General features: G+C 47.9%; 1 protein-coding gene across 2 annotated transcripts in view; it reads left to right on the top strand.

Moving 5' to 3' along the window:
- The window catches only part of bcar1 (BCAR1 scaffold protein, Cas family member), a 66,966-nt gene that overhangs the window by 31,647 nt on the left and 21,784 nt on the right, over positions 1-13,535 (top strand). The window contains exons 1-2 of one of the 2 annotated variants that reach the window (XM_018726641.2): positions 446-714; positions 12,403-12,993. In XM_018726641.2, coding sequence (XP_018582157.1) covers positions 703-714; positions 12,403-12,993 — 603 coding nt within the window. In that variant the 5' untranslated portion in view covers positions 446-702. Of the gene's footprint in view, positions 1-445; positions 715-12,402; positions 12,994-13,535 lie in introns of those variants that run through there. The other variant, XM_018726642.2, reaches the window with a different exon arrangement.

The raw sequence follows: 13,535 nt of genomic DNA, 5'->3' as shown, positions 1-13,535 counted from the left end.
AAAAATAAGCTTGAAAATAGCTTTGGTGTTTTGTTTGAAATATTTTTGGTTTTTAGTACCAAAGGATAATGCCAAGCCAATGAAAAAGTGGCACTCGGTTCACTTTAAAATGTTTTCCATTATCCCTTGCGGGAAAATTAGGCCCCGCTGTCTGTCGTTTCGCTGCAAGACACTTTCTTGCCCTATGCTATCATATCATCTGTGGCCACATGCATGCAGCAGGTCTTACTGCGCTAGAATGCCATTCAGAGATTGAAAACGGAATTCACACAAAGTGGGAAGGCACTGGAGAGGCCTAATTAGCATAAGAAGAGGCCCTTTATCCAATCAGAGGCTAGGAGAGGAATGTTGGGATTGAGTGGGTACACAGAGGTGTTGGATTACGGTACATTCCTCCCTCCCTCTGGTTAGGGAGGGAGGGAGAAGGAGAAGAGAGAGAGCGGGAGGGAGAGCGAGGTGGGTAGAGGCACACAGCGATAGAACCGCAAGCATTCGTGGCGAAAAGGGAAGAGGATACTGTCATTCTTATGCTCATTCCTGAGATTACAAACTGGAGAATGTATTAAGATTTGTCTGAGCTGTTTGCTCACCGCTCCGAGGGAACATTTAACAGTGCTCGGTCACCCCAAGGGGGTCTCTCGCAGGCACAGTCCTGGCTTCTAACTCTCGTCTGGAGTCGCGCAGACAGAAGGAGGGGAGAAAATGAATTATCTGGTGAGTATGTCTCTACATGTGTGTGTTGGGGCGATTTTGTATTTGTGTAAGTGTGTGTGTGCGCGCGCATGTTCTCACTGCCCTGCTTTATAGGAAGAGAAAGAGGAAAAAGAAAGGAAAGGAGTGCTGGAGGAAGGATCCGAGGGGGTTGGGGAAGGGCGCTCAGAACCCTGCTGTCCTGTTCTGTCCCTCTGAGAAGATGGAAGTATATAAGCCATTAAGTTTGTCCAACAAAGTCAGATAAAACTGCTTAAAATAATGGCGAAGAAAGTCTCTGATTTGTGTGTGTTGTTGCTGAACTGTGGGCTCTGTGCTCCTCTGAAATGTTGTGAGATGAGTTTAGAGCCTTCTAAAAATGTTTGGGTGCTGCTGCGGAAGCGGCCCTGCGAGGGGCTCACTGACTGCTGAGTCAGGGCCGAGTCCAGAACGCCACCACCGCCAACCCTTTGCTGTTGAGTGAATGCAGCGGCACGCTGTCAGCACTGTGCCGCAGTCGAGCACGCGTCAGGCATTTGCTCCAATGGCCCCTTTTCTTTTACTCTGAAAGGTTCGTCTTCCCAATGCTCACATTGACCTTTGATTGCTCCTGTTCGGTGCGTGAGGGCAGAGGAAAATGTTACCTTACGCCATGAACAAAATCCAGCACCCATCTGTGACTGGCTGTAAACCGGGAGGAAGTAAAGGTAGAAAGTATACGGTCCTTGACGCTCATGACGAATGATATAATAAATGTTTATGCTTGTCGGAGTAATAAAATATGTCTCACGTCTCGATGAATTATATATCAAGTTTGTAGTGAGTTTTACTGGGGTGTAACAGTGTTTTCTGTTTGTTGCTTTTAGTGTGAAAAATAAGACCGTGATGTGAATGATTTCTGGTTTAATATTTAATAACGTTTCAGTGTGCAAGGTCATTTGATTAGAACAGTTAACCCTGTAAGTACCTGGGCCACAAGGGCATTGTGTGTTGTTAAAGCCGTGCTTTGGGACCTGTATGGTCAGCGACTCGCGTTCAGGGTGTTGGGCCACACCTTTCCTCCGGAGGCACCTGCGGGGCAGGTAGAAACAACAATAATCTGGCTTTCAGCACTGAATAGTGAAAAGTATTCAGTCTCTGTATTGTGCACTTTTCGTAAGGTGCTTATATTGTTAATCTGTGACTCATTTTGCAGTATATGGATTCCAGCATTTAAAGTCCGTTCCTTCAGACACTAATTTCGTTAAAGTCCTCATGAAGGTTGAAGTAGAGCTGAGACCCAGTTTGAAGAAATCAGAAATTGTTGCCATGAGGTCTTGAGCTCAAGTGTCAGCAGGTCTGACTCAGTTGTGACTAACAGTACTGCTTTGCCTCCATGTCTATATAGGAATTTTTCAGGAGTTCCCCAGTACCCCCTGCTTTCAAAGATCCTGAGTCCAGCAAGAAAGGGGCTGCAAAATTTTTTATTATAGTCTTGCAGAGAAACAAACTTGTTCTCTAGAAGAACTGCTGGCTCAGGTACATAGGTGAGGACAAGTGGAGAGGAGAAAACCCTAGCAAAGGTACCGTAAATGGTGGGAATGTTCAGATGAGGTCAGGGCCAGGGAAATGTGTCTTTCACAGCCGATTAACATCAGACTCGAGATGACTAGCCTTGCTCTGTAAACAGCCTGGACCGTACTGCACCGACATGGCAATGAAAGGAGTCCTCAGTAAACAGCTTCTGTGTTTCTCCCTCCTTCTCTACCTGAGGGCAAATTAAGGAGACCTAGGGAAAAAATGGAATGGAATGGAAAATTCACTATCACTGTATCTCAAGCAAGGTCAGAGCTGCTGGCAGGAAAATACAGAATATGCAACTTGCAGTATAATCTCTTCCTCCCCCTTTCTCTCGCCAGGGCTCCTCAGGCAACTGAATCAGTTAGCTGGGGTCATTAGCGCTGAAAAATCAGCGGATTCCATTATTTTTATCAGCTAGAGAAGCGAGAGAATGAATGAAAAATAAATAAGGAGTGAGACCTTATTACTCAGTACCCCACCCTAGTCCCCTAAATATGTGTTCCATGCTGCCCTCAAGGCCATCTGGGTGCCCCCCCAGTGGGAACTTTGTTACTGATCCGAGGCTTCATTGGTGTTGCTACTACTTATCATGTACGTGGGCAGCTCTCAGTGAACAAGTGATTTGATAATCAGTAGTTACCCTGTATCTTTGGACCTGGGACAAGTTTACTGGTAAGGTGGCATTTACTCCAAGCTCAAGGTTAACGCCATTCAGGTAGCCACTGCACATGGGCCATTGTTGCTCAGACAGTTTTTAACCAGCACTGGGTGCCCTTTGCTGACTTGTACTTGTCCACCAGTTGGTACCTGCCCTTAAGTTGATAATGTTACCATCACACCAGAATCCAAGGTCTATAGGGGCTTCTGCTTCCATCTGACATCCTGACCTTTGTTACCAAGGTGATGGTGTGCGTGTGGTATTTATTAAGTGGCTTTGTTCCCTTTTGACTGAGTCAGTCCAGCTGTGGCTATGGGCACACATTGATATTGAGCTGCAGCATTTAACCACATGTTAGTCTTGCTTTTTTCTCAAAGATAAAAGTCTTGTCACTTGACCTTGGAATAAAGTGTTTAGCTTTTTGAGTTATTTCTGTATTCTGCTCTGAGTCAGTGAAATGATCTCATGTCAGTTATGTGAATGGGTATATGATGGAACAATGGATTTATATTTGGGACCACAAGAGCAAAACTTCAGGATGGGCTCATGTGACCCCAAAGGGGTGGAGTCCTGCAGGTTTTAGTTACACTGGTGTCAGTAGGGGATTCACACCTGGTACACCTGGCCAAGTGAGCTATTCAAACACTGACTTCAAAGAACAGTAACCAGCACTTATGCCCCTATGGCCCTTAGAGTCTTCCAGGCTTTGTGGAGGCAATGGGGTTGAATGCAGAATTATGAGGAGCTCAGTGGACTGTGTCTGAGATGTATTCTTACTGAGAAGTGTGTGTTGGTTTATAAATATACTGAGAGACTGGATTTATTACACTTGTAAGTGTGGATTTCCCACCAGTAACTGACCACAGGTCTTGCACTGTTTCTCATGTTGGTTATATTGTGTGTTGGAAAGGAGATTGAAGGTTTGTGTCCAGAAAGTTTTAACGCTTCGCTGTGTTTCACTCTGTTTCCCTCACCAGTGTTCCGAGTTTACGTTTTCCATCATGTGAAGCATGTTCACCAGACTCTGCGGAGGAATCCCACAGGTTCTTTATGTACCTGTGGCCCTTAAGGCACGAGAAATAGTGCTGGGAAATGCTCAGTCAGGACCAGTGAGCTCTGCACCTAACACTAACCCAAATCCTAATCCTCACCACCATCATATCTTACAAGGCTGTTGTGAACAGTGGCCCCTCGTTCCCAAAATACCCACCCTTGAGGGACGAGGAGAAAATGACTGGGTGGGGCAGAGCACCCAGCACAATGATGAATTAACGGTAGATAAGGGATCTGGGTGGTGCTGGGGATGACCAGACAAAAGAACTTGGTGGAGGACCAATAAGGAGTGGTGGGGCTGTCGTGGCGGGGGCGCGGTGACTCCTGGTATGTGCTAACAACGGTTCACATAAAGGTGCGAGGTCCCATGAAAGGGATGGCAAAGGATAGTTGGCATGTGACAGCAAGCGCTGGGTTGTCACTGCAAAATGATGTGTTGAAAACCAGTGTTTACTATGGGCTTACGCCACACAAATGTGTAGAAGCCACGGAAGAGCACGAGAGCCATCACTTCGAGCTCAGAAACCCATGGGTTAAATGTGTATACAGCATAAATGTCAGAGGGGAATGTTATGCTGCTCTCATTAGGGTAATTGCAACTTACCTGGACTTGAAACACAGGTGATGTCCCGCAGTTGTTAAGAAAAGGAGAACGAGATGTTGTATAGCCCAGGACAGAGGCTGAACTTTGAACCCGAGCCTGAGCACTTCATCCTTGCTAGAATTTAAAGCCCTTTCCCAGTTAATTGGATTGTGTGAAGCCGGCAGGAGAACAACATGCTGATTATGTTACCTTAGCGCACTGGGCTGGTCCACTGTAAGTGCCTGAGGCCTACATCGGGGGCTGACGGTGGGAATGGAGCCCAGATCACGCTACGTAAACCTTTCCAGGCGGCCGACCCAGCTTTGCAGTAATGCGAACCGTGGCGTCCGCGCAGTCGGAAAGGCCCATGGTGCGATGTGCCTGGCCAAGCAGCATTCCCGCTTCCCAGAAGTTCCTTTGGATTGTTTGTCTCAACGCTCCAGCAAACCACTGGAATGTGTCTCTGAGGTTATGCGCATTTAAGCGTCAAGGAAGGAAATTTGTCTGTCCTGCCGGAGGTCACATTTTTTACTGGTGATTTTATTGTTCAGTATTTAGAAAGCGAAGTTTATGTCCACTGCATCATCGCAGCTTCTGTTAAGTTCTGAGAAAAGTCCAGAATGTGTTTTGGTGTGTCAGGAAGGGCAGGAATGTACAATTTCCTAATATGTGTGCGCTTCTGAGCTTCAGTACAAAGCCACGTCCTTTGAACGTAATGAGTAAACAGGGGCTTTCCACTTTCCAGTGTATTTTACCCAGCAGCAGAGAAGCTGCGTTGGTGTTTCGGCTCTCGGTCAGGCGTGGAGCGGAGGCCGAGGAGCTAGGCGATCTCACACATCAGTGGCGCGTGCCTTTGCTCAATCGGCAGCTCCGTGGAGCTTTACCGTAGCCTGCAGCTACAAGTTTTGCAAGTATTTTTTTCCTATTCAGCCGTGGAATCGCATGTTACAGGCAGGCGATAATCCTCACCTGCATGTAGTGTCTCGCCGGCCGCCGTCGGAAGGATGAGTGGCTGCTGACACACTAAACTAGATTTGACTAGCTCTCACTAGCTGTCTGCCTCTGAGATGAACCCAGGCATGGACATCAAGGGGGAGTGTTCCCCCTGCTTCCCCAGCTCTCACTTTCATCTGGACACGTGAGCCTCCTTGCAACATATCCTCCAATGCTGGGTACGAGAAGTGTCTATCTGCACCTGGCTAGTGCTAAACACTCTCTCATTTGTTACTCGGTGTTACACCAGTAGGGGGGCGCGGTGGCGCAGTGGGTTGGACCGGGTCCTGCTCTCTGGTGGGTCTGGGGTTCGAGTCCCGCTTGGGGTGCCTTGCGACGGACTGGCGTCCCGTCCTGGGTGCGTCCCCTCCCCCTCCGGCCTTACGCTCTGTGTTGCCGGGTTAGGCTCCGGTTCCCCGCGACCCCGTATGGGACAAGCGGTTCAGAAAATGTGTGTGTGTGTGTGTATGTGTGTGTGTGTTACACCAATGTTGAGTGTCCAATATCTGTCTCATTATATGTATTTATTTGTATATCTGATGCTTTCAGGATGTTAGATTTTTATACGAAGCTACTAACAGTCAGTTACCCATTTATACAGCAGGGGTAATTTATACTCTATCAATTCCGGATAAGCACCTTTTTCAGTGATACTACAGCTGGAGCAGGGTTTTGAACCCGGGTTCTTTGATTACAAGGCAGTGGTTCTAGTCACTGTGCTGCCTGTTGACTGAGGTACCTGAAGACTTTGTGTTGTTTTGGTGGTGTGATAAGTTTGTGTTGCGTTGTCCTGCGTGCACTGCGTGTTCGTGGTTGTCTGGCGGTTGTCCGAGCCGGGGCTGTGTTGTGAAACCTGAGCAGCCTGTGGTAACCAGGAAAGCCCTGTGAAGGCTGAGGAATGTGCCAGGCATTGGCGTGGGAGGCCAGGGCAGCAAGGAGCAAGTCTCAGCTTGCCGCTGCTGCTCCAAGCTGGTGGACAGCTAACCCGGACTGGTAAACACCTTACTTAGTGCTTTCACTGTCTTATTCGCAGATGTCCATCTACATGATGTTATGCTATAAGTCACGCACAAAGACACACTTTTAAAACACCAGTGTACATTTTATTTATTCATTTAAGGCCAAGGCCATGTACAACTTTAAGTATACTACTCTACTTGCTACTTAAGCTATTTACAGTGCTGTACAACCCATTTATACAGCTTTGTAATTTTTATGGAATGAATTTAAACTCAGTACCTTGATCTAGGATACAGGAGGGCTTCAAACCCCGGTCCTTCATCCACAAAGGGGTAAGTCTAACTAGTATGCCACTTCCTGGTATGCTTACTCGTTCAGGTCTCCCGCAGCACTGCAGAGCCAAAAACATTCTGCAGTGGGATTAAATTCCCGTGATGGGCATTACGTGTGGAGATTGTGGAAGGGCCTCGCGACACAGACAGATTGTTGCTGCAGAGTGCGGGAGGAGGCAGGGTGCTGGAGAGGAGCCAGGCTGCAGGCAGGCCATGGACACAATGGGCAAATACACACACACATATTACTGAAGATTAATCTCTCCCACATGACTGTACCTGAGTCCAATAAAGATTCTGTACTGCGACTGGTAAATCAGTAGCTTTCATTGTTACCTGTATGTTTTTGGTCATAATGAAATGTGCACCATTGCAGTTGTAAAACCTCAAAAAAGAACTTCATGCAATTTAGCTCTTAGGATAACTGACATCATGCAGTATTTAAAGTTTTTTTTTTTTTTTCTTTTTTTTTTTTTTTTTTTTCTTTTCCTTTTTCTTTATGCTTGATGACTTGGTAGACAAGAGCATCACTGTCTTGTTGGATCAAAGGGTGCGGTACGTCACAGGAACATTTCTGTTGTTCGCTTTTAGATGATTATTCAATGCTGCTGAATAGCGGCAATTCCCTGCGGCGTGACCAAGGTGTGTTTTATTCTGGGCTCTGTAACTCGCAGCCGCTGAAGGTTTTGCTTCAGGAAGTCTCTGTAGCCCAAAGCAGGATTTTATTCTTAGTTTCTTTTTTCCTGTGGGAAGATGGGCCCCTAAAGTGCTCCTTTGGATGTCTGAGCCAAACACAGACATTCCAGCAGAATGCTTCTGCATGCTGTGTGTGCATAGTGCATGCTGTGTGAGGGAGTGTGACTTTGTGTTTGTGTCATGGGACTGGTCATGAATCACCAGACAGACTCGCTGTCCCAAATGATGAAGCGCCAACGGCAGTGCCCACCTTTGACTAATTCATTGCTCTCGGTGTCCCTGTCGAAAAGCTCGCCATCATGGTATTTGACCAGTGGGACAGACAGAACCCATCTGTCTGATCGCCCATCTCCAACCTGTCTCACTTAAATGGAGAAGTCTGCGTCTGTCTGTCCTCACCTGCTAGCAAGCAGGGTAACTTTACTGCTGTATTTGCTGCATGTTGGCAATGTTAGAAGAAAGGTGACACAATGTGGGTGAAATTTTAGAAGGCTGTCTTTGAGTAGCGAGAGGCCCAAGGAAGGGCAGAGTAATGCACTCTGGGTCTGAAACGTAGCCCTTTGTGTGGCTCTGCCTTTGTGCTTCAGCAGGCCAGTTTGATGAGGCTCTGTTAGGTGCTCCACATGAACAGAGGAGCTATGTTTTGTCTGCAGAGCCCTGTATGTCTTGAGCTAATAAAAACCATTAATGACTGAGCTGCGCTATTTGTTGAAAAGCAGGAGGCGGGGGTGGGGGGGGGGGGGGGGGGCTGTGCAAACAAAGGAACGGGAAGAGAAAAGCATGAAAGACAAACGCAGATCATTGTTTCCCTCAGCTCTGATTTATTCCCTTTTGTGCGTCTCTGAGAGTACAAGGAACACGGCGCGCGCTCCGTAAGAGCTTCTCTGCGCCTGTGCACACGCCATGTAACTTCTATGCTGTTTGTCCTGCACGATTTACAGAGGGGAGGGATCAGATGAAAGTTGTGTGACCCCCGTTGCCCCCTCCCCCCACTCTTCACTTAGCCACATCCCATCCGGCTCGCTGACCCTCCAGCATAGACCGCTCCGCCAGCTGCTGCATTACTTCCTGCTCAGTGGCTGCAGCTGAAGGAAGACGAAGACAAATGTCGGAAACCCCTCTCTCTCTCTCTCTCTCTCTCTCTCTCTCTCGCTCGTTCTCTTTGCTCTGCCCCTTCTCTCTGGGGGTCTGCTTTTGGCCTGGCCTTATAGTGTCTGTGCCTGCCCCCTCTTCTCTCTGACCTCTCCTTGGCCACCTCTGCTCCACCAGTCTCTCCCAGGCCCTCTCACAGGCCATCCCCTGTGGGTCGTGGCCCCCTTTGCCCCGGCCAGTTCTTTTACATGTAAATGGGAGCACTTTTATTGCCGGCTAGAGGAATTTCCATTCCAAAGCCCTGGTCTTATAATGGAGTGAACAGTAGGTTGCTGACGTGGAGGCACGAGAGTGTCTGCGACCCAGATGAAAGGGAGGCACAGGCGCAAGGAGAGAGGCCAGCTGTGTCCAGTTGGCGTTCACGCTGCCCGTTTTTTGAGTGGTGCATCAGCAGCTTCTGCTTTCAGCTCTGAGTGGCCAGGCTGTGAGGAGCACTACAAAGCAGGTGCTCTTCATCACATGTCAGGTGGGTAATTGTTATGGCAGCAGAGAATAATGCACCCTGTGTGACAGTGAGAGCACAGATTGATGGGGCCTGTGCTGTCCTCACTACGCAGATAAGCAAATGCTCTCTAACTGTGATTGTAAGTACACTGATTAAGTTGCTTTGTTTCACTGCGACTGTAACCACACAGATTAATATACCCTGTTGGCTTGTGATTATAACCAGTCGCATTAATACTCTTGCTGCTGTTTTAACTAAGCAAATGAATATAATGAGAATGTCTGCTTTTTTGATCCACAGTTTTATGTACCCTATCTGTTTGTGATTTCAGCCACTTCAATGAATGCCCTGTGTCTGTCAGTCATGATCATCGTGCAGATTGATATAGCCCATCTGCCTGCTTTCCTGCCAGCTTGTCACACGGGAGATGCTGTCTTTGTTCTGCTCCATGTCCCTGCCATTTTCTGGTCCACCACACTTTCCTCTGGTTCGCAGGGTTTGGTGACATAAGCACAGGTTGCTGGGCTGCTGTCTGGCTAATTGTCACCAAGTTAGAGATGGAATCAATAAAGGACAAAGTTGAGTTACCAGAAGGACACATTGTCCACGGCACATGTGCGCCTATGCGAGTGAGTGATCTGCCCATCTCTGTGCGTCCCTTTGAATATGTTTGCGTATTGCTCCCACAGTGCTCTGGGTTTTGCTCTGCAGTGGCCATACTGTCATTAAGTGGAAGACCGCAGATCCCACTCTCCAACCCGGAGGCCTGGGAATGGACAAGACAGTGATATCTTCACAGTCAACACTCTTTCCTCCATATGGAGCCCTGTCTAAGATCTCCCTTGACTGGGGAGATCGTGGGTGGTGCTTACTCTTCTACCTCCCAGACTGCTTCTGTCATCTTTGTTACCCCAGCATTTGTTATTTACATTTGAAGTCCAATTTGGGAATTGTATTGGATTTATTTGTTTTATTTTAGAATCTAGTGTTGACATTCTTTTTTCAGACATCTTCTCTGGGGTTGGGATTCTAGGTTGATAGTAATTTTATATGAATTTATGGAATTTTAACAGTGGTTTCTTAAAAAGTCTCATAAGCCATCTGACCCAGAAGTCATACTGGTTACTTGTAACATTACTCATGGTTTCTTAGTTTCCTGTGGTATTTTCTCACTCCTACTCAATAAAACCAAGCAACAAATAAACTGACCTTTCCCACTGTCCGGTTGAGAAATGCTGTTTAAAATAAAGTCATTAAGGCTGCCTGTGTGTATGTTTGCATAGCTGATCCTTCACAGTGACGAAATGGAAATCCCTCAGTGGATGTTGGGGATTGTAAGTCTCCTGTTTGATGACTGGCTCACACTCAAGGCAGTGTGTGAATCATACTCTAAACTTCCTGTCTCCTTGCCTGGAGAAGGCTCAGGACAGAGTGGCCTGTCGAGGTGGGGAGGAAGAAGGGCAAAGGCCCCCAAGCTCTTTGCTGGACTGAAAGCACGGCTAAAATCCCTGTTGTCAGTGAGAAAGTGATGCTGTGTGTGATAAGTGCCCATCGTGGTAATGCCCCGCCCCTCAGGAAGTGGCCTTGTGCTCAATGAAGAGAAAAGGGCAACTAATTCAAATGACTCGTTTCTTTCCCTTTTTCATCTCCTGTGAAGAGCAGAGAGACACAGCAGTTTCTTAAGAGAGGGACTTAATCCTAACCCTCTGTTATGAGTGTTCCCCCTCCTACCAGTTCTGCTTCTTTTAATGTCATATATGAGGTAGCAAATTGTGTTATAACTTGTGTACTTATTCTGTTAAACAGTAGGAGTGATTCTGTTGCTATCTTTTCAGCCTGCAAGCTGATCTGGTCACATCCAAGACAGCCTGCAGAATCAGTGGGCTCTTTCAGCCCACCCAGACCCGTTCAAACCCCCCCTGAAAGTGCATCCATATGAATGCGTGTCAGTGTGCCCATCAGCCCACCAGCATGTATAGAACAGCCTGGCAGACAGCTGCCTGTGTCCCTGCCGCCACTTGGGCGCTGTCGTACTCGGGCAACTAAGCCCGAAGGCTCCGTGTCTGCAGGTGTCTGTCTCGCAGCACAAGTGGCAGGGCTTACATAGCTCTGAGTCTGTGAGGTCGAAGTTGAAAATGAGACATGGCCTTTAACACGTGAAAACCAAAACGGCAGCTAGTAACTACATAGAACCATACACTGTGAACCCGGAGCTGTGGTAATGACTGGAGGTACCCCGCTACCATGTCTAGGCTTCAGACAAGGGTGGTCCGCATGTGTATGGCATGGCTAGATAAGTAGGTCAGGGTGTGGTGTAATGAGCCTGAGATGGATGAAGGATCTGTCATCTCACAAGGGGTTGTAGTGCCAGCACCACCCCTAGTTGTCTGGCTCCACCCAAACCCTAGAGAGGTGTGTGTGTGTGTGTGTGTGTGTGTCTGTGCCTGTTAGTGAACGGGGGGGCAGTTGAAAAGATGAGGGGATGAAAACAGAGAAGGAATCTGTGCTTGCTGGGTTGTAAATTGTGCTGCTGACACACCAGCTGTGTGGCGAGACTCAGACAGCACTTGAACAGAGGCCTGGGCATCGAGCAAATAAAATCGGAAGGGGGCTTGTCAAGATGGTTTAGGGGAAGCCCACCTCACCCGAGGCTAGACTGTCGTCTTGTCATTGTCAGTATAAATACTGCAAGTGACAAACAGGACAGATAGATCGCAAAGTGAAAGCCCTGCTTGTGAAGCAGACTCAGACTCTATTAGTGCAACAAAGCTGTAGCTCTCAGGATTCAGGAAGATGCTGTGACACACATGTGAAGTCCATTTGGTGAGCTGGGCTTTGTTTGGAATCAGCTTTTTCTTTTTTTTATATGTGTCCTGCTGAAGCTGTAACATTGGGCACAAGTGAGGACACACTTTCCAAATGTTTGTTTTTCTCCAGCCCTTGGGGGATTGCTCATTACTGGAAACAGATGGGTAGTGCGTGCTATGACGTGCAAGAGCATCCGTCCTGCTGTCATTATTATTACTGCAGTGTCCAGTGTGACCATAGGGCACTGTGCTGGAGTGGTTCGGTTTTGTTCTGGTACACTTTAGAGATATCCCTCAGCACATACACATTGAAAGTCACTGACAGACCAGAATGTTCAATATTCCTTATGCCACCATCCTGGTACTAAAGCTGTGGCAATCAATCCACTGACATTCTCTCTCTCTCTCTCTCTCTCTCTCTCTCTCTCTCTCTCTCTCTCTCTCTCTCTCTCTCTCCCCCTCTCTCCCCCCAGAACGTGCTGGCCAAGGCATTGTATGACAATGTGGCAGAGTCCCCGGATGAGCTGTCCTTCCGGAAGGGAGACATCATGACAGTGCTGGAGCGCGACACCCAAGGGTTAGATGGGTGGTGGCTCTGCTCATTGCATGGTCGCCAAGGCATCGTCCCTGGCAACCGCCTCAAGATTCTGGTAGGGATGTATGACAAGCAGCAACAGCAGGTCCCTCCCATCCAGGGCCAGTTGACCGTACCTCCTCACAGCTCCTATAGCAAGCCCCCACCTTCTTCGCAGTATACTGCCATGCACCCTGCTGCTAGCCCTGGCCCAGCCACACCCGACAATGTCTACATGCTACCGCCAAGTCACGGCCATTATCAGGGCCCCCCAGGGACTCCCAAGGGCCCCTCCATGGTGCAGATGCAGGGGAACCAGTTCCAGACCCCCGAGCAAGATGTCTACCAAGTCCCACCTTCTGTAGGCAGTCAAGGCCATGGGCAGGATGTCTACCAAGTACCTCCTTCCATGAACACAACGCAGGACATCTACCAAACCCCCCCTTCCTTGGAGAAGAGGAGTTGGACTTCACCCAAACCTCCAGGAAAGGTGAGACCCTGTCCTCCCATGGCACTCAACAGTACTCTGTAGCAAAGTCCTAACTGCCTTACCTGTACAGGCATTGAGAGTGAAATCTAAGAGTGCCAGCTTTAAGTCGCACCAACATATACAAAAGTGAAATGCAGAGGGAAAACAACGATGATAACGGGTCTAGACTTTGAGGGTGTGTCCTACAACAGTTTTACACCACTGTTGAGTAAGCATGTTTTTCTGGATGACTCAGAAAGAAGTCATACAAAGAGCAATTTGATCTACAAATTCGAAACAGACGGCTGTTGCAATTTGGCTGTTCCTCAGATACTCTTAGCTGTACTAGTGCGCTTTTTTTGAAAAAGCTTAAAGGTATGAGGAAGTCCGTACCAGGGTTTCGGCTGTTTTTCTTCCAAAACAAAGAGAAAAATCACAAAGTTTGTACCTGTTTCTGCCAATGTTTTTCACAGATGTCACAGCTGAGTGTGTGGTATCTGGCCTCAAGGCCAGAACAATACCAGCAATGCAAGCAAGAGGAGAGGGTGCAAGAGAGAGCTGGT

Source organism: Scleropages formosus, chromosome 7, assembly GCF_900964775.1.
Source record: "Scleropages formosus chromosome 7, fSclFor1.1, whole genome shotgun sequence".
In the NCBI taxonomy this organism is placed as follows: domain Eukaryota; kingdom Metazoa; phylum Chordata; class Actinopteri; order Osteoglossiformes; family Osteoglossidae; genus Scleropages; species Scleropages formosus.
This window is presented reverse-complemented; position numbering and strand designations above follow the sequence as displayed.